At 36.7% G+C, this 26,397-nt stretch overlaps 1 protein-coding gene across 18 annotated transcripts in view; it reads right to left on the bottom strand.

The window, feature by feature from the left end:
* The window catches only part of UNC80 (unc-80 homolog, NALCN channel complex subunit), a 247,007-nt gene that overhangs the window by 211,001 nt on the left and 9,609 nt on the right, over positions 1-26,397 (bottom strand). For 16 of the 18 annotated variants that reach the window (XM_067026776.1, XM_067026777.1, XM_067026787.1 and 13 more), the window contains exons 5-7: positions 21,990-22,113; positions 19,541-19,614; positions 16,439-16,578 (exon numbers count right to left, since the gene is read on the bottom strand). In XM_067026776.1, the coding sequence (XP_066882877.1) occupies positions 16,439-16,578; positions 19,541-19,614; positions 21,990-22,113 (338 nt within the window). Of the gene's footprint in view, positions 1-16,438; positions 16,579-19,540; positions 19,615-21,989; positions 22,131-26,397 lie in introns of all 18 variants that reach the window. The other 2 variants (XM_067026791.1, XM_067026792.1) reach the window with 1 other exon arrangement.

Raw genomic sequence — 26,397 nt, 5'->3', positions numbered from 1 at the left:
AAAGCAAAACCTGAGAGACTTGTAAGGGGAAAATAGACAAATAATAGTAGCAGTATTTTAACACACATTTTCTAGCAAATAGTAGATCAAGCATGCAAAGATTATAAGAATATAGGAGATCTGAATAACACACTTAACATTATTTTCTTGTACCTTGCAGTGTTTACAAATGAAGTCTCAAAAGAAACTGAAAACTCAACATCTCACATAAACCTAGTACTCTAACCATAGGTGAATTCCAGTAGAAACTAATAGCAAAAAGAAAAGCTCTAATCAGTTAGCAAATTTAGAAATACACTTTGAAATAACTCATGGGTCAAAGAAAAAGTTACAATTAGAATTTGTAAAATATTACATGGAATGATAATGATTCCACATATGAAAACATGTGAGACACAGATAAAGTGGAATGAGAGGAACATTTAGAGATCTACATGCTTATAGCAGGATAAAGGAAACATAATGAAGTGAAAAATAATGAAGTAAGCATCTACTTCAATAGGTTAAAAAAAAAAAGTCAATAAACCCCCAAATAGTACAGAATAAAAAAAAGATAAAATAGGAACATATACTAATGAAATATTAAATAAAGATAGATAGGATTAACAAAAACAAATGTTATTTCTTTGATAAAACTAATAAAAATTAATCAAGAAATGTAGTAAAAAGTATGATCAAAATACTATCACAGAAAAAGCAGACATAACTAGATATGGTGATGGTTTCAGAAATGAGGGAAAACACTATGAACAATGGAATTAAAAGTTTGAATACCTGGATGAACATATATTTATCCAACCAAACTGATTCAAGAAGAAATTAAAACCTAAATAGACCCACCACTTTTAAAAACTGAACTGTGGTAAATAAAATTTATTTTAAAAATATATCAAGCCCAGAAGATTTACAGCCAAATTTCATTAAACATTAAGGAAACAAGTATTTCTAGTTTTGTACAAAGTGTTCCAAAGACAGAAAAAAGAGGGAACATTCTTTTCATGAGACTATTATAAATTTGCTACTGAAACCAGACAAGAACAGAACAGGAAAGGAAAACCAAAAGCCACACTCATTTATGAGCACAATGTAAAAATAATAAAATATTAACAAACTACATCCAGCAATGCACCAATTGGGTTTTCCCCAGGAATTTGATGATTTATTATTAGAAAATCTATTAATTTACTACCTAAAAAGATTATAGGAGAACATGTCCACATGATTTTCTTAATAGATGCATAAAACCTTTTATTAAATTTATTATTAATTTATTGAAGTCAATAACAAAAATGAGAAAAGAGCTATAATAATAAGACTTTAGAATATGGGTAGAGTCAGGCAAACAGGGAGATGCAACAGAATGGAGAGTCCCAAAATCATACACTCACATATGTGGATACTGACACTGATACTCAATAAAGTTACAAATCTGCAGGAAAGTAACTGTTTAAGAAATGCTGAGGGAAATAATGAGTCATTCATGTGGAGAAACCAAAACCCTATTTCATACCACCATGTATCAAAAAAAGCCAACTTTAGATGAACTGGAGACATAGCAAAGGCAAAACAGAAGAAAACTATGGAGAAAATATTTATAACCAATATGAAAGGATTCTTAAAGAAGATAACATCCCCAACTGTTTTAAGAGAGTATTGATAAATTTGACTATTTCAAATGTAAAACTTCTATTAAAAAACATAAAGTGAAAAGTCTACAACAGATAAAAGATAATTGCAATGTATTTAGCCTACAAAGGATTATTCTTCTCATTAATAAAGAATGCTTATAAATCAGTAAGAAAAAGACAAATAACTCAAATGGAGCAAAGGGTATGGAAGGAAATTTCACCAGAAAGAAAACCTAACGAGAGAATAAACATAAAGAGATATTCTACTTCATGAAAAATCAGGGAAATGTAGACTTAGACCACAATGAGATATCACCTCACACCCATCAGCTCTGTGAGACTATAAAAGCCTGAAGACAGTAAGAAATGTTGAGGGTGCAAATACACGGGAACGCTCATACACTGCTGGTAAACCCTTTCAGGGTGCAATTTGGTGATATCTAGTAAATTTTACAGTGTCCCTGCCTTATGATTCAGAAATTCTATCTTAGAGAAACCCTTGTACACAAGGAGACATGCACAAGAATGTTCATTGTAGCAATCTCATTACAGTAAAAACCTAGAGAACATTCTCAAAGTCAGCCAAAGGAGAATAGGCAAATAAATGCTAGTATGTATATTCATTTAACAAAAATTAATTAGGTGTTATATGATCTACCAGGCTGGGGTGCTTGTAATGTTCTTTTTTATCTGGGTGCTGATTACTCTAGTGTATTCACCTGTGAAAATACATAAAACTAACCACTTGGGTGTTGTGTACTTTTCTCTGTGTTTCTTTAGAGAATTTTAGCCAACTAAGATCTTGAACTTTATCAATATAGACTAAATATCCACTATTTATATATACAGAAACTCTATCCATATGTACACTATTTTATATAATATACATATATATTTATACAGAACTCTGTACATCCATTATATATAACAAATATATAATGTAAATACTTATATATGTAATTCATATTATTTATATATATAGTTTTATACAAATGTCTCATCATCCTCTGGATGATGTGTTAGACTGTTCTTTCAAAGTACTTTATTATCTAACTTTTCATTATGTAATCATTTTATTTAAAAGGTTGAGTCTCAGAATTGTGAATTGCTGAATTTTCATAAGAAGTATGAGGGTTAGATTCAAAATTAAGGTTCTCATCTTGGGCAGGATATTTCTTATTTGCCTCCAACCCCTGCTCCCCAACCCCATCCACTTTCCACCCTTCTCTACCTCCATGTCCAGAAAGACTGGTCTGTATAGACTCTATAGAAGGCTCCCATGCCTTTGGCTCCAGGGTGAATTCTGCAAAAGGAGGCACCCATAGGAGACGGGAAGGAAGAAGGACAATGATTTTCTCCCTAAGACTCCTCCCTCCCAGAGATCTGCTGAGGGCTCACACTGTGGCCTAGGACCGATGTGACCACGGTAGGTCACAGATCTTATTAATCACTCTCTCCCCTGCGGTTCTCCACAGCTGTTCCCTCCCATTGCTCCCTCAGACTTGGAGCCTCCTGGTGGGCTTCCTGATGGCACTCTCCCTGGAGTACTGTACTAGCTCTTGTGGTTTTGCTACATCCTATCTAAACCTTTGTAAATAGCCCTTTTTAATCTCTTCTCAAATTACCAGTCTATCTCTTGTTTCCTCCCGAGACCCTGACTGGTTATGTCCCCAAGCCCAGTTTGAGGGACAGTAACAACCTTGATTCTCATTTCTACCATTTTCCTAAGAGGCCTTCACCACTCTTCCCTCCCACCCACCCCACTCCATTTCTCATGTTTTAAAAAGCATGGATAAACCCACCCCTCTCAACCTACCGTTCATACCGAGAATAAGAGGATTTTTTTTTCAGTGCTGTACTCTTGGATTTATAAAGAATAGACAAAGTATGAGGTTGGCTTGGCTACCAGCTGGGTAATTTTAGGTCCTCAAGCATTTGTAACAGTCATTTGACTTTTTATAAGAGCCTGTTGTTTTCCTGACTAGGCTCTGGTGATGAAGGCAGACATTAGTAGTTCAACAGATTTCCATCCTCCCCCTTTGGACTAGCTATCTTTACGCTTTACCTTTTGCCCCACACCACAGTGTCCCCAAATATTTCTGGTTAGTAAATTAGTTCAGGAAGTTCCATAAATAATTTCAAATCCCTAGAGCAGTGTTCTATATAGTGATATGTCAATGTACTGCTTCTGTGAGAATTTGCAGACTCCCAAGTCTTATCCCAAACTTAACTAAACCAGAATTGCTGGTGATAGAACCCAGGAATCTTTTTTAAACAATATCTCCAGGTAATCTTTTTTTTCTTATTGAAGTATAGTTGATTTACAATATTGCATTAGTTTCAGGTGTATAGCAAAGTGATTCAGTTTTGTATATCTATATATTTTTGCAGATTATTTTTCGTTAGAGGTTATTACAAGATATTGAATATAATTCTCTGTGCTATATAGTAAATCCTTGTCACTTATCTATTGTATATATAGTAATTTGGATCTGTTCATCCCATATTCTTAATTTCTCCAGGTAATTCTTAAACATTCTTAATAGGATTGGAGGGCAACTGCCCTAGAGAACAAATAATGCATGACTTTTGTACTTTTAAACAACATCCAAAACAATTCCTATATGGAAACACTAACTGCAATGATATGTTGGTAGTTTTGTCCCTGAGGGTGCCAGATGACTATATTTCTGTCTTTACACACAAAATTTATTTGACTGAAAGTAATTACTACTGTACAGTTGAGTCTCATAGTCATTAACTACTTCCTAACAGATCAGTTCTGCTGATAATCAGATCTTCAACAGCAAGACTCCACCATATACGGCTGCAATCAGAGACTAAAAATGAGTCTATAACTTAGGCAATCAAAATTTAAGTAGGGCTTCCCTGGTGGCACAGTGGTTAAGAATCCACTTGCCAATGCAGGGGACATGGGTTCGATCCCTGGTCCGGGAAGATCCCACATGCCGTGGAGCAACTAAGCCCCTGTGCCACAGCTACTGAGCCTGTACTCTAGAGCCCGTGAGCCACAACCACTGAAGCCTGCATGCCTAGAGCCTGTGCTCTGCAACAAGAGAAGCCACCGCAATGAGAAGCCTGCACACCGCAACGAAGAGTAGCCCCCGCTCATCACAACTAGAGAAAACCCGAGCAGCAATGAGGATTCAGTGCAGCCAAAAATAAATAAATAATTTTTTAAAAAAAATTGTTAAGTAAATTCACATTTCAGTTGCTTAATATTTAAAGAGACACTGAAACAAGAATGAAGTTAACAGGCCATTCTATAGCAAATATTTATATCATGAAGTACCTTCATTTTATCAAGTACAAGTTTATTTGGCTTAAAAGTATGAGCTACACTGGGGTGAGTAGTCAATAAAAGGCAAGAATAATCAATCATTTTTTTTCATTTAGGACAGGATTATCAGACAATCAACTTGTCACTAAGTAACCAATAAAAGTCATTTTATTTAACTAATCAACTATCTACCTAATTAAATGTGAGAAAAAATTTACATAAGTGAATAAAGATGGTATGGGGACAGCTCATTGTATTGATATGATAGGAAAGTTATTTCCAACTCTAATATTCTATGATTCTGTAAGTTATTTTGCAGAAAAAAGTGAAAATTTTATGAAAGTATGAATACAAGTTTTATTCCAAATGGTATATATAAAAGTAATGATGAGAAGTATATACACAAAAAAAATGTTTATATCTACCTGATGAGCTCATGGATAATTTTCAATTTTTTAAAGATATTTTATACCTTTAAATTTTTTTCTATAATTAGCACATACTTCTTTGATTTGTGTAGAATACATTATGACCAAAAAAGACCGTCAAAAAAAAGGTAGGAATTGCTTTAGTGAATTTTCCAAGCAACTATGGCTTTAAGGAAACCAAGTTATTTTTAATTAGGGTCGGGAGATGCTAGTAGAATGCATCTGAAGCAAAAAAAAAAACACTTTGGAAATAACCGACAATCTATGGAGGAAGAGAACTGTGGAAATTAGTCCTGACCCTATGCAGTATTTAATGAAGCAGAAATTAAGTCTATGCATATGGTAATTAAAGATGAAATCTGACATTAATTTTTAAAAACTAGCTACCTGTTCTCTGATTGCAGAGTTCCAGGAAGAGTGATGTTCGTTTCAGTCAAGGTCAGGGCAACAGAGATGGTAAATTGTATTTCTTTCATATAAGAGGACAGCTTTTGTTCCTAGTATTTGCATTGTTTCATTATTAAAGTTTTCTTTATTTCTGATTAATACATGAACTCCTCCAATGCAGACACATTAACATTAGCATTTTCTGAAAGGTCTACCTTGTGCCTCATTTCCATGGCAACCAGTCCCTGCAGCTAGGCAAAGAGAAGACATAATTCATTTTTTCTGAAGCGCCACTGAGTTCATATCTAATTCACACGTGTAGGTTTATGTGTGCTATGGGTGACTGTGTGCATATATGTGTCGATGAATGCATATACACATAGATGACTGACTGTGGCAATATCAGAGAATGGAAAAAAACAATGTCCTTCCACAAAGAGGAAACCCTGGACATTATAGTTGGCTTTGTCTTTACAGGCAAATCAGAATAAAGCCATTAACACTGAGATTTGGCAGAGGAAAGAAAGATCATTTGTTATTTATATTTGCAAATTTCCAATGCTTACTATGGTTGAGAAAAATTATGTAAGAAATATAAGTTCCTGGGTATTTTATGACCTCAATATTTCACCATAACACTGTTTTTCACAATTGTTTAAAGTCAGGCAGAAGTATAGTATTTGAGGTAAGAAATCACTTACATTTAAATTAAATTAAACTCCTTGGAATGTGTGTAGAACAGCACTAGTAAAGAAGAAATATGAGGATACTTAATGACTGATATAAAGAAAATACAGATATATAGTCATAATAATTATATATAAAATGATGGTGACATTGTAATCATTATTATTTACTGTAATTAGCCTCCAAAATAGCCCCCAATGATCCCTGCCTCCTGGTATTCACACACTTGTGGAGTCTCCTCTCACACTGTACTAGGGTTGGTTCGTGTGATACACAGAATATAGCAGAAGTGATGGCATGCCACCTCCGTGATTAGGTTATAAAAGACACTGAAGATTCCATCTGGATATTAGGTTATAAGAGACAGTGAGACTTCCATCTTGGTTCCTCACCCTCTTTCCTGGGTAACTTGTTTTGGGGGAAGCCAACCGCCAGGTCATGAGGAACTCTATGAGGAGGCCCAGATGTTGAAGAACTGAACTGTTTGGTCAACAGCCATGAGTGACCTTGAAAGTAGACACTCCAGCCCATTCAAGTCTTCAGATGACTGCAGCTCTGGTCAGTATCTTGATCAGAGACCCTGAGCCACAATCACTTAACTAAGCTGTTTCTGGATTCGTGATTCTCAGAAACTATGTGAGATAGTAAATTTCTTTCATTTTAAGCTACTAAGAAATTTGGGTAACTTGTTGTACAGCAATTGTAGCGAATACAGATTTTGGTACCAAAAATAAACATGAAAAAGAAGTGGCAAGAGAGAAGTGGGGAAAGGTAAGCTTGGTCACAAATGATCATGAAGACTTAACATATGCTGACCAAGGAGTTTGAAACGTTATCCTAAAAACTATGGGTAGCCACTGAAGATTTGTTAGCAAGGGAATAGAATGATCAGATATGTATTTTAAATTACTTTTGTAACATTATATAGATAATGGTTTAGAAGGAGGCAACACTGAATGTAGAGATACCAGTTATGATCACTTGCAGAAATCCAAATAAGAGATAATAAGGATCTGAACTAAAGCAGTGACTATGAGGTTGGAGAGAAGGAGAAGATTTGAGAGACATTAATAAGGCAGAATGTAAAGGACTTGGAGTGGAGTAAACCTCATATTTTTGACTAAGATGTGTGGGTTGATAGTGGTGCCATCTACTGAAATAAGGAAGATAGGAGAATGCATTTGGTTTTAGACAGGCTGAGTTTGAGGTGCAGAAAGCTTTCTATCACCCTCTTGATTACATGGGTTTGGAGCCTAAAAGAGTTGTCTAGATGGGATATCTAGGGTCATCATCACATTGTGAGTCACTGAAACTATGGCAGTGAATAAGATCACTCAGAGGGAGAATGTGGGAGGAGAGGGAAACACCAACAGTAAGAGGAGGGCCATGGAGGAGAAGGCAAAGAAAAAGTCTATAAAGATTCCATTTGAAAGGTAAGGAAAACAACAACAACAGAGTATAACATAAAAAAAGTCAAGGAGGAAGTGTCAGGAAGTGTAGCATGGCCACCGGGGTTAAAGTGTTAAAAGACCCAATTAGATAAGGACCAAATAGGAACTGAGTTTCAGACCTGTTGGGAGAGGTCAGGGGAAGGTGATGCTAAGCATTTGTTCCTGACAATGACTAGTTTTGGCAAACAACCACAACACTTTCTCCTTTAACGAGGGATCAAGAAGAAAAGAGGCTTCCATAAAAACATAATTAAGGAGATGGGTAGCTTGCTATAGGAACCCCACTGTGCTCCCCCTAAAGGCCTACCTTCTCATGGAAGAGGAGCGAAGAGTGTGGACTGTGTAACTGTCTAGACTGGGCTCAGATCTAGCTCTTCTACTTTCTAGCTGTGTGTCCTTGAGCGAGTCATTTAATCTAAGCTTCAGTTCCTCATCTTTAGAAGAGAAACAATGGCTTCTTTGCATGGCTGTTGTGAAGATTAAACTCCTCCGCTTATTCAGTGCCCTTAACTAGGCCATGTGCCAGGCACTAGAGATATAGAGCAATGAGTAAAAGAGACTTGCTCCCTCTGTTCATGGATTTTACAGTCTAGTGCAGGAGACAGCTAATCACACAGGTCTTTAAATTACAATTGCCATTTGTACCGTAAGAGAAAACAGGGAGTTCTGTGATTGTATTTAAAATCTGCCAAAGCCTCCCTAGGAAGTAAGGAAATGCTATTTAAATTGAGTCTTGAAGAATGAGGATCTGGTTAAGTAAAGAGAGATGGAAGAACCATCCAGGCAGATGGAATAACATACTCCAAATCTCAGAGCTAAGAGGAAGTACGATGCATGTGAAGAACTCAGAAGATGTTGGAATCTAGTGATGTGAATGTGAGTAATTACACAATGTTAGATAGGAGAACTAGACAGCAGCTAGATAATGTGGAGCTTTGAGGGGGTATTTCAAGGATTTTGAATTTTATCTTGATAGCAGTGGGCAGCCTTTGAAAAAGTTAAAGTGTAGGAGTGGCATGATTAATTTTTTTCATGACTCTGTATGTCCTTTAATGGGTGGTGACAAGAGTGAATAAGAGAAGATTAATAAGTAGGCTGTTGCAAGACTCCAGGCAGGAGGTGATGAATGGCTTGAATAATGGTGGAGGCCATAGAGGCAGGTGGAAGTAACCAGATTCAGAATATTTTTATATGTGATTTTTCTCAGTCTTCCTTATATCATAAATTTAATAACTACTCATAGAGTTCCTCAAGCCCAAAACCTAAGTTATGCTTGATTATTTTATTTTTCTCACTCTTCACATCCAGTCATGTCAACCCTACCTTAAATATATCTCAACTGTAACCTCATCTCAGCCCTTCCACCCCTGCTACCACCATCCTAACCAAGCCACATCCTCTCTCACCTGGACCGTTGCAAATGTCTGCTAACTAATCTCTGTGTCTACTTCTGCTTTCCAAGCCTATTTTCATAAACCATCTGGAGTGATATTTTAAAAGTATAATTCAGTTAATGTCACTCCACTGCTCACACAACTCCAATGACTTTTCATCACACCTGGAACAAAATTCAAACTTCTTACTATGGCTTCCTGGCTCCTCTGTGATATGACCCCTAATAACCACTTTGGTTTGATTCCCTACACCTTACCCCCCTGTTGACCACTACTAGTCCCTGCTCACACTGGCCTCCCTTCCATTCCTGGAACACACTGAGCTTATTCCCACTTCAAAGCCTTTAGACTTGTTTCCTCTGCCTGGATTGCTCTTCCCAGATCTTCCTGAGGCTCTCCTTCATATCATTTAGGTCTCTATGGAAAACAGCCAATTTCCCATCCCTTTGCTTTGGTTTTGCCTTCTTAGTCCTAGAGTAACCTGAAAATATTTTTGCCTATTTATGCATTTACTCTCTTTTATCTGTCTAGCTTTTCAGAAAATGAGCTTTTTGAGGATAAGAACTTTGACCCTGAAGCAACCCTAGTATCTATAATACACTTAAAAGATATAGAAAAGAATGAATAAATGAAAATTTAGACAAAACTATGAATGTAAAGACTCTAGTTCTGTTTTTTGGCACACAGGAGACATCCAACAACAGGTAGTTCCTGTTGTTATTCTCTTTAGTCTGTGTAGTAAGGAGCTACTTTTCCCCCAGATATGATTAAATTATACCATTGATAACTTTGTTAGTGAGTTATTGTCACCAAATAAAATGAGAGGCTTGGTGTGTGGAGGGATCATCATAGTGGTTACTTTTGAATAAGTGGAACAGTAATATGAGAAGAGTCTGCATGTACTCAAAAGGACTGTGATGGATACACTTTGGGGAGCCACCCCTGCTTCCCACCTGATGGTGGTCACACCCTTTATAATCCTCTTTTCTTGAGTTTGGGCAAGGCCTGTGACTTTCATATAACCTACAGAATAGGGCAAAAATAATGGCATGTCAACTCCTGTGATTAGGTTATTTTATATGACAATGCTAATGAGATGTCACTCCTGTGATTATGTTATATTATAAAGACTGTATAGGCAGATTGGAATTAGAGAGGACTTCTCTCCCTTGCTGGTTTTAAAGAAGTAAGCTGCCATGTTGTGAGGTAGCCTGTGGAGAGGCCACATAGCAATGAATTGTGGGCAGCCTCTAGGAACGGAGAGCAGCCCCAAAATAATAGCCAGCAAGGAAACAGGGCCCTCAGTCCTGCACCCACAGGAAATGAATTCTGTCAACAACCTGAAAAGGCTTGTAAGTGGATCTTTCCTGAGTCAGGCCTGTGATGCAACTGTAGTCCATCATGACACCTGGATTTCAGTCTGGTAAGACCCTGAAGCAGAGAGTCCAGCTAAACTGTGCCTGGATTTCTGACGTACAGAAATTTTGAAATAATAAATGTGTGCTGTTTTAAGCCAGTAAGTTTGTTGTAATTTATTACATAGCAATAGAAAACTAATACAAGAACCATATACAGAAACTAAAGAAAAGCAAAATGTAGTCAAATATAAAAAGGACATGCCAAATACATATATATGTATGTATAACAATCACTTTGCTGTAAATCAACTATACTTCAATTCTTTAAAAAGGCCATTAAATAGAGTTATCTAAAAATGAAATGAGTTTCATCTGAGAGTACTAATTTCTCATTGCTGAAAGTGTTCAAGTGGTTAAAATGTGGTTAGTTTATCAGCAAGGAGACAGGTGATTGGATTGGTTATCCTCACAGGGTTCCTACCACATTAAAAATGATATGATTTTACCATTAGCCAGACTCATCAAGAAAAAAAGGGAGAAGACTCAAATCAATAGAAGTAGAAATGAAAAAGGAGATGTAACAACTGACACTGCAGAAATACAAAAGATTATTAGAGATTACTACAAGCAACTCTATGCCAATAAAATGGACAACCTGGAAGAAATGGACAAATTCTTAGAAATGCACAAGCTGCCGAGACTGAACCAGGAAGAAATAGAAAATATGAACAGACCGATCACAAGCACTGAAATTGAAACTGTGATTAAAAATCTTCCAACAAACAAAAGCCCAGGACCAGATGGCTTCACAGGCGAATTCTATCAAACATTTAGAGAAGAGCTAACACCTATTCTCCTCAAAATCTTCCAAAAGATAGCAGAGGGAGGAACACTCCCAAACTCATTCTATGAGGTCACCATCACCCTGATACCAAAACCAGACAAAGATGTCACAAAGAAAGAAAACTACAGGCTAATATCACTGATGAACGTAGATGCAAAAATCCTCAACAAAATACTAGCAAACAGAATCCAACAGCACATTAAAAGGATCATACATCATCATCAAGTGGGGTTTATCCCAGGAATGCAAGGATTCTTCAATATACGCAAATCAATCAACGTGATACACCATATCAACAAAACTGAAGGAGAAAAACCATATGATCATCTCAATAGATGCAGAGAAAGCTTTTGACAAAATTCAACACCCATTTATGATAAAAAAAAAACCCCTGCAGAAAGTAGGCATAGAGGGAACTTTCCTCAACATAATAAAGGCCATATATGACAAACCCACAGCCAGCATTGTTCTCAATGCTGAAAAACTGAAACCATTTCCACTAAGATCAGGAACAAGACAAGGTTGACCACTCTCACCACTCTTATTCAACCTAGTTTTGGAAGTTCTAGCCACAGCAATCAGAGAAAAAAAAAGAAATAAAAAGAATCCAAATAGGAAAAGAAGTAAAGCTGTCACTGTTTGCAGATGACATGATACTATACATAGAGAATCCTAAGGATGCTACCAGAAAACTACCAGAGCTAATCAATGAATTTGGTAAAGTAGCATGATACAAAATTAATGCACAGAAATCTCTGGCATTCTTATACACTAATGATGAAAAATCTGAAAGTGAAATTAAGAAAACACTCCCATTTACCACTGCAACAAAAAGAATAAAATATCTAGGAATAAATCTACCTAAGGAGACAAAAGACCTGTATGCAGAAAACTATAAGACACTGATGAAAGAAATTAAAGATATACCATGTTCTTGGATTGGAAGAATCAACATTGTGAAAATGACTCTATTACCCAAAGCAATCTACAGATTCAATGCTATCCCTATCAAATTACCACTGGCATTTTTTACAGAACTAGAACAAAAAATTTCACAATTTGTATGGAAACACAAAAGACCCCGAATAGCCAAAGCAATATTGAGAACGAAAAATGGAGCAGGAGGAATCAGGCTCCCTAACTTCAGACTATACTACAAGGCTACAGTAATCAAGACAGTATGGTACTGGCACAAAAACAGAAATATAGATCAATGAAACAGGATAGAAAGCCCAGAGATAAACCCACACACATATGGTCACCTTATCTTTGATAAAGGAGGGAAGGAGAAAAGACAGCCTTTTCAATAAGTGGTGCTGGGAAAACTGGACAGCTACCTGTAAAAGTATGAAATTAGAACACTCCCTAACACCACACACAAAAATAAACTCGAAATGGGTTAAAGACCTAAATGTAAGGCCAGACACTATCAAACTTTTAGAGGAAAACATAGGCAGAATACTCTATTTCATAAATCACAGCAAGATCCTTTTTGACCCATCTCCTAGAGAAATGGAAATAAAAACAAAAATAAACAAATGGGACCTAATGAAACTTAAAAGCTTTTGCACAGCAAAGGATACCATAAACAAGACCAAAAGACAACCCTCAGAATGGGAGAAAATATTTGCAAATGAAGCAACTGACAAAGGATTAATATCCAAAATTTATAAGCAACTCATGCAGCTCAATAACAAAAAAACAAACAACTCAATCCAAAAATGGGTAGAAGACCTAAATAGACATTTCTCCAAAGAAGATATACAGATTGCCAACAAACACATGAAAGGATGCTCAACATCATTAATCATTAGAGAAATGCAAATCAAAACTACAATGAGATATCACCTCACACCGGTCAGATTGGCCATCATCAAAAACTCTAGAAACAATAAATGCTGGAGAGGGTGTGGAGAAAAGGGAACACTCTTGCACTGCTGGTGGGAATGTAAATTGATACAGCCACTATGGAGAACAGTATGGAGGTTCCTTAAAAAACTACAAATAGAACTACCATATGACCCCACAATCCCACCACTAGGCATATACCCTGAGAAAACCATAATTCAAAAAGAGTCATGTACCAAAATGTTTATTGCAGCTCTATTTATGATAGCCAGGACATGGAAGCAACCTAAGTGTCATCAACAGATGAATGGATAAAGAAGATGTGGCACATATATACAATGGAATATTACTCAGCCATAAAAAGAAATGAAACTGAGTTATTTGTAATGAGGTGGATAGACCTGGAGTCTGTCATACCGAGTGAAGTAAGTCAGAAGGAGAAAAACAAACACCGTATGCTAACACATATATATGGAATCTAAGAAAAAAAAATGTCATGAAGAGATTAGTGGTAGGACGGGAATAAAACACAGACCTACTAGAGCATGGACCTGAGGATATGGGGAGGGGGAAGGGTAAGCTGTGCCGATGTGAGAGAGTGGCAGGGACAAATACACACTACCAAATGTAAATTAGATAGCTAGTGGGAAGCTGCAGCATAGCACAGGGAGTTCACCTCTGCTTTGTGACCACCTAGAGGGGTGGGATAGGGAGGGTGGGAGGGAGGGTGACACAAGAGGGAAGAGATATGGGAACATATGTATATGTATAACTGATTCACTTTGTTGTAAAGGAGAAACTAACACACTATTGTAAAACAGTTATACTCAAATAAAGATGTTTAAAAAAAAGATATGATTTTAAGGATGAATTATCACCATTGACCTGGCACAGTAAATCCTGTGGATAAACACAAACAATTCCTGCTTACACAACTAAAGTTGCTGTCAAAATTTCATATTCCCAACCAGCAAAAGCTTATTCAATGGAGCCACTTCCTCTTAAAGTCCAAAATAAAGATACATAAGTAAACTCTTTTCATTTTGCTTTTTGTAAGCACAACATAGTGTTTTGGTTAAAAAGCAATTATATTCATTTGGTTCCATGCTTTCAACGATTCTAAGAAATCTTAAAAAAAAACAAAAACACTATACTCGGGGAGGGGGAAGGGTAAGCTTGGATGAAGTGAGAGAGTGGCATGGACATATATGCACTACCAAATGTAAACTAGTTAGCTAGTGGGAAGCAGCCGCATAGCACAAGGAGATCAGCTTTGTGACCACCTAGAGGGGTGAGATAGGGAGGTGGGAGGGAGACGCAAGAGGGGGGGATATGGGGATATATATATATATGTATAGCTGATTCACTTTGTTTTAAAGCAGAAACTAACACACCATTGTAAAGTAATTATACTCCAATAAAGATGTTAAATAAATAAAACACTATACCCATGTGGCCTGGTTCTGGTGCCAAAAGGTGGTAGATCATTTTAAAATTACCTACAAAAAGGCAAGTTAATACTGAGAGCAAATATCTGTCAATCTTTTCTCTGGGGGTGAGGGGGGTATAAGGACTTGTATCCAGAATACATTAAAAACTCCTACAATTCAATAAGAAGACAAACAACTCAGTTAAAACTTGGGCAATGGTTTGAATAGGTATTTCACCAAAGAAGATATTCAGATAGCTAACAAAGACATGAAAATATACTTAACATCATTAGGCATTAGGGAAATGTAAATTAAAGCCACAATCAGATCCCACGTCACACCCACTAGAGTGGCTATAATAAAAAGACAACAACGAGTTCTGCCAAAGATATAGACAAAAATGAACCCTCATACATTTCTGGTGGGAATGTAAAATGGTGCAGCCATTTTGGAAAACAGTTTGATAGTTCTTTAAAAAATTAAACATAAATTTACCATACAACACAGCAATTCCACTCCTAGGTATCTACCCAACAGAAAGAAAAACATTTACCCATCCAAAAAACTTATACGTGAATGTTCATTGAAGCATTATTCACAATAGGCAAAGAGTTAGAAACAACCTAAACATCTATCAACTAATGAATGGATAAACAAAATGTAATACATCCATACAACAGAATACTATTCAGCAACAAATAGGAATAAACTGTTTGTACATGCTATGATCTAAAACACTGTGCTGAAGGAAAGAAGTCAGATGCAAAAGACTGCAGATGGTATGATTCCACTTATTTGAAGTATCCAGAATTGCAACTATATAGAGACAAAAAGCATACTAAGCAATCAGTGTTTGAAATGGGCAGAGGGGATGTTTTTGGGTGATAGAAAATGTTCTGAAATTGAATTGTGTTGATAATTGTACAATTTTGTAAATTTGCTAAAAATCATAAAATTGTACACCTAAAATGGGTTAATTTTATGGTATGCAAATTAAACCTCAATAAAACGATTTTTAAAATACCTCCTTTTAAAATACTATCTACTAGACAATAATGTCATTTGAAAACAGGGATATACAAATGGTCTCAGGGACCCTCCCCTCCTAGGTGGAGTTTATAGATGGGTACAGAGGCAAACCTTATGAATCCAGGCTTTCATAATTTTATCAGGGAGTAGGAAGAAATGGATTAATGTTTGTCCCTAGGGAAGGCGTCAGTAAGTAAAGTCACTATGACACAAGCTAAAAGAGGCAGCCTTGGAATATTTACAAAGAACAGACTTTGGAATTCCCTGTGAGTACTTTAGAAGCACTCATTTTTTAATACAAGGATCTGCTGGTATAAAGTATTTTTATACATTAGAGCAGATCATTTCACACTCCTGCAACATAATCTTTTGATAGCATTTGTTTCTGCATCGAAATATTTAAAATATTATTCAGTTCAGACATCTCATTGAATCAGACATGTCTTTCTATGTCTACCCGAGTGTGTTTAAATGAGCTATTCATAGCTCATTTCTGGAATTATTAATCTAATTATATTTTGACCAAGAATATGTACATATATATCATGCACTTACACATTTTAAGGGACAGAGGCTATATAAGTAGCTAGAAATGTATATTTCATTTTGGGGAGCTGGGGATACATTTTTGACCCAACATTGCAATTGTGTACCTGGAATGCGATGGTCCTCTTTCCTGGGAAGTCTGGGAGGACAGACTTCCATCAAGGGAGTTTCCTCGGTGGCAGCCTGAAATGGTGGCCTTGGGTGAGATGGAATCTGACTGGAACGTTTCAGAGACCACCTGGAGTCCCTTTTAGGGGTGGAGATAGTAGATTAGTGCTTTTTTTCCCTTTAGGCATATCCTCTAGAATTATCTATCATATTACATAGTTTTTTAAATTAAAAAAATATGCACCATAGTTAAGTATCATGTCATAGACAAAGGGATTTTGTCTTTATTTAAGAGGGAATGGAAACCGGCTTCTAAGTACTTTCATGTCCTTTATTTCACTTTGCCCTTGATTCTTTTCTTTTTCACCTCCATGTCCAAAATCTACAGAAGAAGAGCTAAAAACCAACAATTCATCAAAGATACACCAATACTGAGGTGAACTGAATAGAGACATGAGGCAGAAAACAAGGGTCAGGTTAGAAAGAGCTAATCAAATCAAAGACAAAACATAAGAATGAAAGTGCAAGGTTCAGGTTTTTCCATTACGCATCAGGGGGGCATGTAATACATTCTTCCAATTGGATACAATTACCTTTACTTGTAAGTACAAATTCATTTCACTTTATTTACAGAGTAGTTTAATTACATTTAGCTAAATGTAATAAATGTAATTCTGCCCAGGTAATGTGAGCTATTTTTCCATCAGTATTACAGATAAAATTCTTTGCTAAAAGATAAAGACCCTCAAAAACTGATCATAGCATTTTAGCCCTTACAATTTCTATTTTCATATGTAAAATAAGAAAGCATTGTTCAAACATGATGCATAGAGTGACAAATACAGCTAGAAATTTGACGAAATAAATCTTCTGAATTTGATCAAAGATTCCTTCCGCATGAACATATTATGTGTGTTTCGTGTTAGATTTTTGGAGATAAAAAAATATTGGATGAACCTGAACCTTGAAATCCAGAGCTTACAGTTTAGTTTTAAGAGAGGTAAATACAGGTTACAGCAGCACATCTGATAGAAGTATAATGCAAGCCCCATATAGGAGACACACACCTAACTTTTAAAGTAGTCAAAAGAAATAGGCAAAATTAAAATTTTAATTATATAGTCTGTGTAATCCCAAACTTTCATTTCAACATGTCATCAATATAAGTGTTACTAATAAGTACTTACATTTTTTATACTAAGTTTTCAAAATCTGGTATACATTTTATACTTAACATCAATTCAGACTCTTCAATCAATTCAAACTAATCATATTTCAAGTGCTCAATAGCCAAATGGGCCTGGTGGCTATCATATTGGACAGTGTAGGTTTAGAGTAATTAGACAAGAGCTCATGGGGAGTCAAGATCTAAATTCATCCCTAAAAGAAAGATACAATTTAGATAGACAACAGGGAGGAGGAAACAGTCTGAGGAAAGACCCAGAGGCTAAGACTGCATGCTCTGCCCACTGACAGCAGAGCTTACCTAACTGAAGGGATAATCAGAGTCACCTAAGAAGGATGCTGTCAAGTGGTGGAATGCACAGAGAGCCAGGGAGAGGAGTGTGGTCTTGAGCTGATGCTTGATGGGATCCACTAAAGGCTCCTAAGGAGGAAGGGATATAATAAAAGGCTGGCACCTTGTATATAATCAGCCTCTGTGGAATGATGAGTTAATAAATAAATGATGCATTAGGAAGATCAGTCAGGCATTATGAACTGATATTTATGTGAAGCAGGAGAGGCTAGAGGTAGAAAATCCAATCTGTGGTTCCAGCTGCAATCTAGTTACAAGGACCTGGATTTAGCGGGGTAACAGTGCACACCTGAGGAACAGGATGAAAAGAAAACAATATGACTCAAGAAATCAAATGGAAAGGATTAAAGAGACTGAAATGTGGGATTTATGTATTTCATTGTATCTAAGATGTCTTCAAGTTATAAGATGCACCATTATTTTATGTATGATTAAGAAAAAATTTCTATTCAATTAGGACACTTCTTATCAGTGAGAACTTTTTAAATTTTATACTTATTTAAAAGGTCTACCTTAGCCTTATTTATGCAGAGCTTTTGATTATATATCAATCCCATGTATATGTAAAAAGGAAACTATAAGTGAAATAAATTTGTGTAGGTATTCCTAAAATTCTTTCACATTTAGCAATTTCAACTCAAAGCTGTTGATATATATTTTTCCATAGAATAACTTTCTGTGTCAAGAGTGTTATTTCTTAAAAGAGTGCTTCACTATCTCCTCTGACATACTCTTCTAAGCCACTGACCCTGATTCTGCAAACCTAGATGCTGAAAATGACCAAATTTATGCTGCAAGAATGATAATCGTATCAAGACTTCTACCAGGCAGGGAGATGGTAAAAGGCCAAAGATCATGAAATACACTAGGTTTCAAATATGTTAAAAGTGAAAAAAATGTACATCTTAGAATAGATGAAATACAGCATATAAATCACAGTGTCTATACTTAGCAATTGCTCAGTAGGAGATATACTAGGACTCCAAAATTTCTAGTTTCGAGGGTGAAAAGGATGATGCTACTCCTGGCAATAATGCATGAGTTGGAAAGAGGATCCAATTTTGATGGAAAGCAGTAAACTGTATTTTTCACATGCTGAACTGGAGGTGAAAGCAGGTCATCTAACACATATTAAGTTAATGACAGTATACATTTCTATGTGGCTTTGAACTACCCTGGTCTTCATCTCTCTTCTGAATCAAATAGTGCAGGATGAATTTACATTAAATTATATTGTTTTATTATGCATCTTCTGTTTTATGTGGATTGGTCTTGATTCCTCATTAAACTTTAGTTTCCTTAAAGGATGCTGTAGCTTAAGCCTCCTTTCCTTCCCCACTGCTGCAGTACTACTGTACCTACATTAGGTTTGCCTAGCAAATATTAGGAGATTCAATAATTGAGAACAAGATGGTACTTGAGTTAATGCAGGATAAATAATGATAACTAACATTTATTGTTACATGCTAGTCATTGAGATAAAGCACTGGTCAAGTCTTACCCTTCACACTACATAATGTTCAAAGAATGACCACCTTTCTTCTCATGATTATAATATACTCACCTCTCGGTGTCTTATGTCTTGATTTGGTGATTCACAGGTCTGACTTTGACTGTTGATGGGAGAGCTTCTCTTAGCTGCAAAGATGGATGAAATCCCACCACAAATTTTATAAGTTTACATGTTATATAAGGTATTTTATTTCCTCAGTTCATTCCACTTTCAAATCAAAAACCTATTTTAATAGATCATTAAAACCTTGAAAGAAGACATTTAATAGCATATGTTGTAAGAGAAATCACATAACCTAATTCAAAAATCTTAGCATTTCTAGGTTATCAATATAGATTTCTTCATATATTCAGTATGACTCAATAGGTTAAGGTGCTAAAAATTGGCCATACTAAAAATTATAACAGTTAACATCTACCTAGTACCTAATATCTGTCAAGTCCTGTTCTGAGCATTTTACATATATCAACTGATTTAACACTTACAATAACCCTGTAATAACTTATGGTATACTTCCAGACCCATTTTACACATGAAGATACTAAGGAACAGGGAATTTAACTTGCCCAAGGTCACTGACCCTTACAAAAAGTTTCCAGCCCAGGCTACCTGGCTCCAGGTGCTTTATTCAACACATTAAGCTGCCCCTGAGGTAAGATTCAAACCAGTCACATCTTTAGTGGAGGATCAATGGGAAGCCAAAACGACAGGCCCCATTTGAATTGGAATACTTTGGTGCTGAGAGGCAAAGTGATTTACCAAATCACAAAGCAAGAGATCAGAGGGGTGTCACTCATGTGCCATTGTTTTTCTTCTGGCCATGCTAAGTTGAGTTTAATTTTCCCTCAGTGGACAGCATTTCAAGTCCACAGGCATCAAGCAGAGGGTAAGGAACCCACTGTGAATATCACTGAGAAGCAAAAGGAGGGGGGAAGTGAATAGCTCAGCTGCTCTCACGGAGGGACATGATTCCTTAGTTTTTATACAAGTGTTAACCTCATTCCATCCATGGATTCTGAAGTAGATCACTTCTGACTATGGCATCTTTACTTAGTTCCTTGATATCTGAATATTATGATAGACTGTTACTCTTTAATTTACAATTTATTTCAATAGTTAATGGTTATATACATGTAAATTGAGGTATTAGTCTACTTTTACTGTATGAAAAATTTCATCTTTTGAATGGCTAAATAAGCATGATTTGTCACTATAAGCATCTTATCACATATATGAATAATATGCAACTCCTTAGTTTGCAAAATCCCTTAACATGCTATGAACCTTGCAAGTTTGTGTTAAGTTATAGGGGAAAATAAAGCGTGTAAGAACTTGTTTATGGTTTCCTTCCCTTTACAGAGCTCTTTTCCATTCAAAATCCTCCATTGTCTGCAGAGAAACCTTATAAAGATAACTATATATATCTATATATGTGTACATATATATACTTCTGTATATACTTCAGTGTGTGCATATATAAACACACACACACAAACACTTCTGTAGATTTCCCACATAATTTATCTCTTTTTAAATTTTGTTATTGATGCTGAAAGTTGGGCTGGGAATAGAAGTATGTAATTAAGCACTCTATAAAATGGGCACTTTATATGCATTCTTACTGACTCCTCACTATGAAGCCATATAAGGTGTTGTTGTTGTTTTTTTTTTTTGTGCTAGGCGGGCCTCTCACTGTTGTGGCCTCTCGCGTTGCGGAGCACAGGCTCCAGACGCGCAGGCTCAGTGGCCATGGCTCACGGACCCAGCCGCTCCGCGGCATGTGGGATCTTCCCGGACCGGGGCACAAACACGTGTCCCCTGCATCGTCAGGCGGATTCTCAATCACTGCGCCACCAGGGAAGCCCTAAGGTGGTATTTTTATCTCCATTTTAAAGAAATAGAAATGCTCAGGGAGGTTGGGTTACATATATGGTAAGAGATAGATCTGGGGTGGAGCATGAACTTTTCAGGCACTTTTCAAGCTATCATGTTATACTCTTTCTACAATTCGACAGTAGGACTACTGCATTGGACAATTCCTGTAGTGAAATGCCTTGATAAAAAAAAAAAAAAAAACAACCCTCTAAGGAGAGACTGTTAAGGAGTTGCTACTCCATTTACCATAATGATGAAATAATAATGGCTACCACTTATTCACTTACTATGTGCCTGGCTTTCTTCTAAGTAATGTTACATATATTAACTCATTTATTCCCCATAACAACCCTGTAAGTACTTGTAATAGTGTGTTTTGACCCCTACCCTATTTTACAGATGAGGAAACACAGGCACAGGAAGTTTAAATGACTTACCCAAAGTCATACAACTCAACAGCATGTGCTCCTGGTTTAGAGTTTCTCATCATGTAAATGAGCCCCGTACCTGGGGCACCTAGATAACTCCCTGAAGTTTTCTTCTTCTTGTTTTCTTAAGAGCACATCATCCCATCGCCCTCACTATGTATGCTGACACTGTCCCACTGGGCGTCTAAGTCACAAACCTGTAATGATGTTCCTGATGGGCTTCACCAGTGCTGTGAAGCCAGAGACTTCAGGCTGTCTGTGCTCCCACATGGGCTGCCATATAACAAGCCCACTCGCCAGTCGGAACGTGAGGTCAGATTCCTGGGAGAAGAGAAGATCTATATCCAAGAACTGGCTGAAGGGACCAGTCAATGCAATGGTTAACATCATTCACCCAATAGTTTGTGGCACAAACTACTGGGTGTAAGACAGGCTCGAGGATGTATTGTACAACATGGGGAATATAGCCAATATTTTGTAATAACTATAAATGGAAAGTAACCTTCTAAAATTGTATAAAAAAAGAACATCATTCACACGATTATTTTCAAAGTAGGCTGATCTTCAAGACCTTCCTTCATCACTCTGATGAGTGTTTCTAGGGTAAACCAATAGCCTTAAATTATCATCATAATTACAACAGAAATCACAGTGGTCTGCTTTAGGCAAAATGAATAATTAATTAAGATGCAGCTTTGGGCAGATCATGAAACACACAATTATTGTTTTCTGTTAGCAGTGATTGAGGCCTTTTTATTTCAAGGGTCTTGGCAGATATCTTTACTTATGGTTATTGTTATTATTCCTCTTAATGATTTAATTGTCCTTCTTTCTCCCTCATAAGGCAATATCCTCAGATGCTATTTTAACTTTCTATTCTCCAGTCCACCTCTTGTTCTTGCATTTCACGGAATCAGGAACATATAGTTAGACCCTTCTTAGTATGTTATTTTATATTGTTGCCTTCTCAACGATCTTTAATTCCCTGAGGGTAGTCACAGGCCCTGTCATCATCACAATGCTAAAAACAGCATTAGGAATTGGGTGAATGATAGGTACTTGCTGAATTGTACTTACTTTACAAGCCATACTCATTCGGTTATCTACAATTGAAGGTCTCTTCCAGGGAGTACATTCTCTGCTTCACCATTACATCATTTTGAGTGGCTGAGATGTTTAAAATGCAATTGTATAAGTACAAATGTATGACATTCTGAGGTTACATTTTCAACAACTCGGCCTCTCAAAACAACATAGAGATGGAAGCAGAGAGAGTGATTGCAGATTAATGAACATAACTGAGACCAGGAATTCACAGGGTGGTGATTTGCAACCTGGCTTGTATATTATAATCACCTGGGGAGCTTTTCAAACCTAGGAGGTCCAGGCCCTGCTTCCTCCCCTAACCAGACCAATTAAATTAGAATCACTGTGAGGTTTTCTTGAGTTGCCCCTGGTGACTCTCTTGTGTAGCTATGGTTGAAAATCACTGATCTAGAAGGATGAGAGCTAGAAAGAAATTGGAAAAAAGGAAAAAAATTGATTCTGCAAATGGTGAATCAATGTAGCTCAAAGGAAGCTTCAACTGGAAAGGCTAGATGAAATCCCTGAATAAATCTCCATGTTGGTAAAGAGGGGACTCTTCCGCAAGCTATAGGCCAAGATCCTGGCACCACAGCAGTACCCATGATGGAAAAGCATCTAGTGTCAGTATTGAAAAAGCATTTGGTCAAATTCATGCCACTTTCATTCTACAAATATTTATAGACCACCTACTGTGTACCTGGTCCTATTCTAGGTTCTGGGACACAACGGTGGACAAAGCATACAAAAATCCCTGCTCTCCAGGGATGCTCTCCTGCAAAGGGAGAAGTAAAGCAGGGAAAGGGAAGTGTCAGACAAGGTGCTGATGTTTTAGACAGGAAGGCCAGGGAAGCCTTTCTTGTGCAGATGACTTTTGAATAAGGATCTGAATGAAATGAAGGAGGTGCCATGTAGATATTTTAAGAAAAAGCGTTTTGTGAAAAGGAATCAGCACGGGCAAAGGTCCTAAGTATATCTTGTGTGTCAAGAAACAGCCAAGAGACTGCTGGCCTGGAGTCAAGCGAATGACAGAAGAGTAGAAAAAAATAAGATTGGAGACGTTTTTGAATTCCAAATAATATAGGGCCTGATACGTCATAGTAAGGACTTCAATTACTGAGTAACATGAGAAGTCACTGGAGGGTTTTGAATAGTGGAATGACATGACTCGATGTATGTTTTGAGGACCACTCAGGCTATTGAGAATACTTTGAGAAAGGGCAAGGGAGGAAAGAGACTACGGAGCTATTATTATCAACTAGGTGAAAGATCATTAGACTAGGGGTATCAGTAGAGGGCAAAATGAGAAGCTGTAGATTCTGGATACATTTTGAAGATACAGCTTATAGAATTTGTTAATTGACTAGAGGTAGAGTGTAGGAAAAAGATGTCAAAGATTTTTTGGCTTTGCCACTGATAAATACGGGCAAGATGCAGGAGGAACAGGTTTGGGGATATCAGGAGCCTAGTTTTAGACATGTTAAGTTTGAGAGGCCTGTTAGACATTCAACTAGATACACTGAGTAAACAACTAGATAGATCCAAAGTTAAGGGGAAAGCAACCCCTCTCCCTTGAAATGGACATGGGGAAGTCTGCATGGTATCATGTGTGGTATTAGATCCAGCAATCAGGGAATTAACCATGTGCAAAGTATATCAGATTTGTCTCCAGAAATGCAGAATGCTAAATCACAATGGATCTGGTTTGGACAATTTCTTAGTTTCAGAGATTGGTCCTTTTCCACATTTCTTCTAAGTAATCTTGGCACAAATAAAACTCCGATGGACATTGCAACAGGAAGTGGGCTCTCTTAAACTGACATCCTGGCCTTTAACCTCTGCTCTATCCACTCAGTGACAGTTACTGTCATCATTTTGTTTTGTTTGATATACCCCCAACTAGACTGTATATTTCTTGAAGACAAGTTGAGATCTCCTTCTGTGCATTTTTCCTTGAACATCAATACATAATTGTTGATTAATTGAGCATATGTTACAATCTCCAAATAACACCAAATAAATCTGATCATTCTTTAGACCTGAACACCTTCAGAACGGATGGCCAGTTCTTATGTCGATATGCTCCTTTGTAAGTCCTCTTAAGTTGGCTGAATGTATAAACTCTGGGTCACTAATTCCTCTTATTGAATCCTCTTTCATGGGTCACCCAGTGTGATATATACACATATGCACACATGAACAGAAACTCTGTAGCTGGAGAAGGTACTCTATCATTCAAACAGCTGTGGGGTGGGTGGTCTAGAAAGGTTCTGAGAAAAACCAGAAGGCGTAAAAATTCAAAGAATCAACATTTCCACAATGTTACTTGCAATGAAAGCCTGTTTCCATGATGACATGAAGCAATTCTAAATGTGTTTACTAGTAGCTTAGAGACATCTACTTAAACAACTATTATTTAAAATTCTGTTTTAAAGTTGTTTACTTCAGACATACAAATTTTATAAAAATCTCCTTGAGGGCTTGGATTTTGTTTTATCCCCTGTTGTTTCGCCAGCACTCTGAACAGTGCCTAGCATGTAGTAGGCACTCAATAAATATTTATTGAGGGAATAAGTGATTAGGATCAAATCAAGAAAATGTTGGCAGCACACTTAAAGTAGATTCCTTAGTTGTAACAAGTGTTCATTAAAAAATTAAATTTGGTCTAAAATTAATAATATATTTGACAGAATATTGATTTCATGTAAAATATTTGAGCTAGTTATAAAGTAAAAGCATAGAAATATATTGAATTATACACTGTCTTACAAAAGGATGTCACTTAGATTATTTGCTAATTAGTAAACTAATTCATTCAATAAATATCAATTAAATGCCTACAAAACACAGACACTACATTAGCTACCCAAGATACAATGATAATTCCTATTCTCAAACCATCTGCAATCTAGTAGAATTGGACAGATAAAGAGATAATGATAATAAGAAGCTAAAAATAATAATAAAAATATGTCTAATATATTATAGAGATAGAGAAGAAGGGAGGATAGATCTTCAATGAAGTCATAAATGATGAGCAAGAATTTTCTAGGCAGAAGGGTAAGGTAGGAGGGTATTCCAGGTGACATGACCAGCATGAAATAGACCTGGAAAAAAGCATGTTATGTTCTTAGGGAGACTCCAAGCATTTGGAGCTCATAGGCAGGAGAGGTAGCCACGCAGGTCATGGAGGCCCCAGTTACCACAAAGGAGAGCTAGAGTTTCATCCTCTGTATAATGAGAAATCAACAAATTACTTTAAGTATGTTCATGGTATGTTCAGATCTGCATTTTAGAGAGATCACTTGGGTGTTGAGGTTGGATTTTATGAGACAAGCCAGGAGACTGTAAATCCAGTTAGAAAGTGGCCCAAGTAAGAGGCCCAAGCCATGGATGATGAAATCTTGGGTTAAGGAGGATAATAGGGATGAAGAAAATTAGGTAAATCTGAGAAATATTTAAGAGACAAAATGAGTAGAACTCTGTGATTCATGGAATGTGTAGGTAAGGATGAAGGAGTAC

The sequence above is a fragment of the Kogia breviceps genome, chromosome 2 (genome assembly GCF_026419965.1).
Source record: "Kogia breviceps isolate mKogBre1 chromosome 2, mKogBre1 haplotype 1, whole genome shotgun sequence".
In the NCBI taxonomy this organism is placed as follows: Eukaryota; Metazoa; Chordata; class Mammalia; order Artiodactyla; family Physeteridae; genus Kogia; species Kogia breviceps.
Note: the sequence above shows the minus strand (reverse complement) of the source record. Positions and strands in the feature narration are given on the sequence as shown.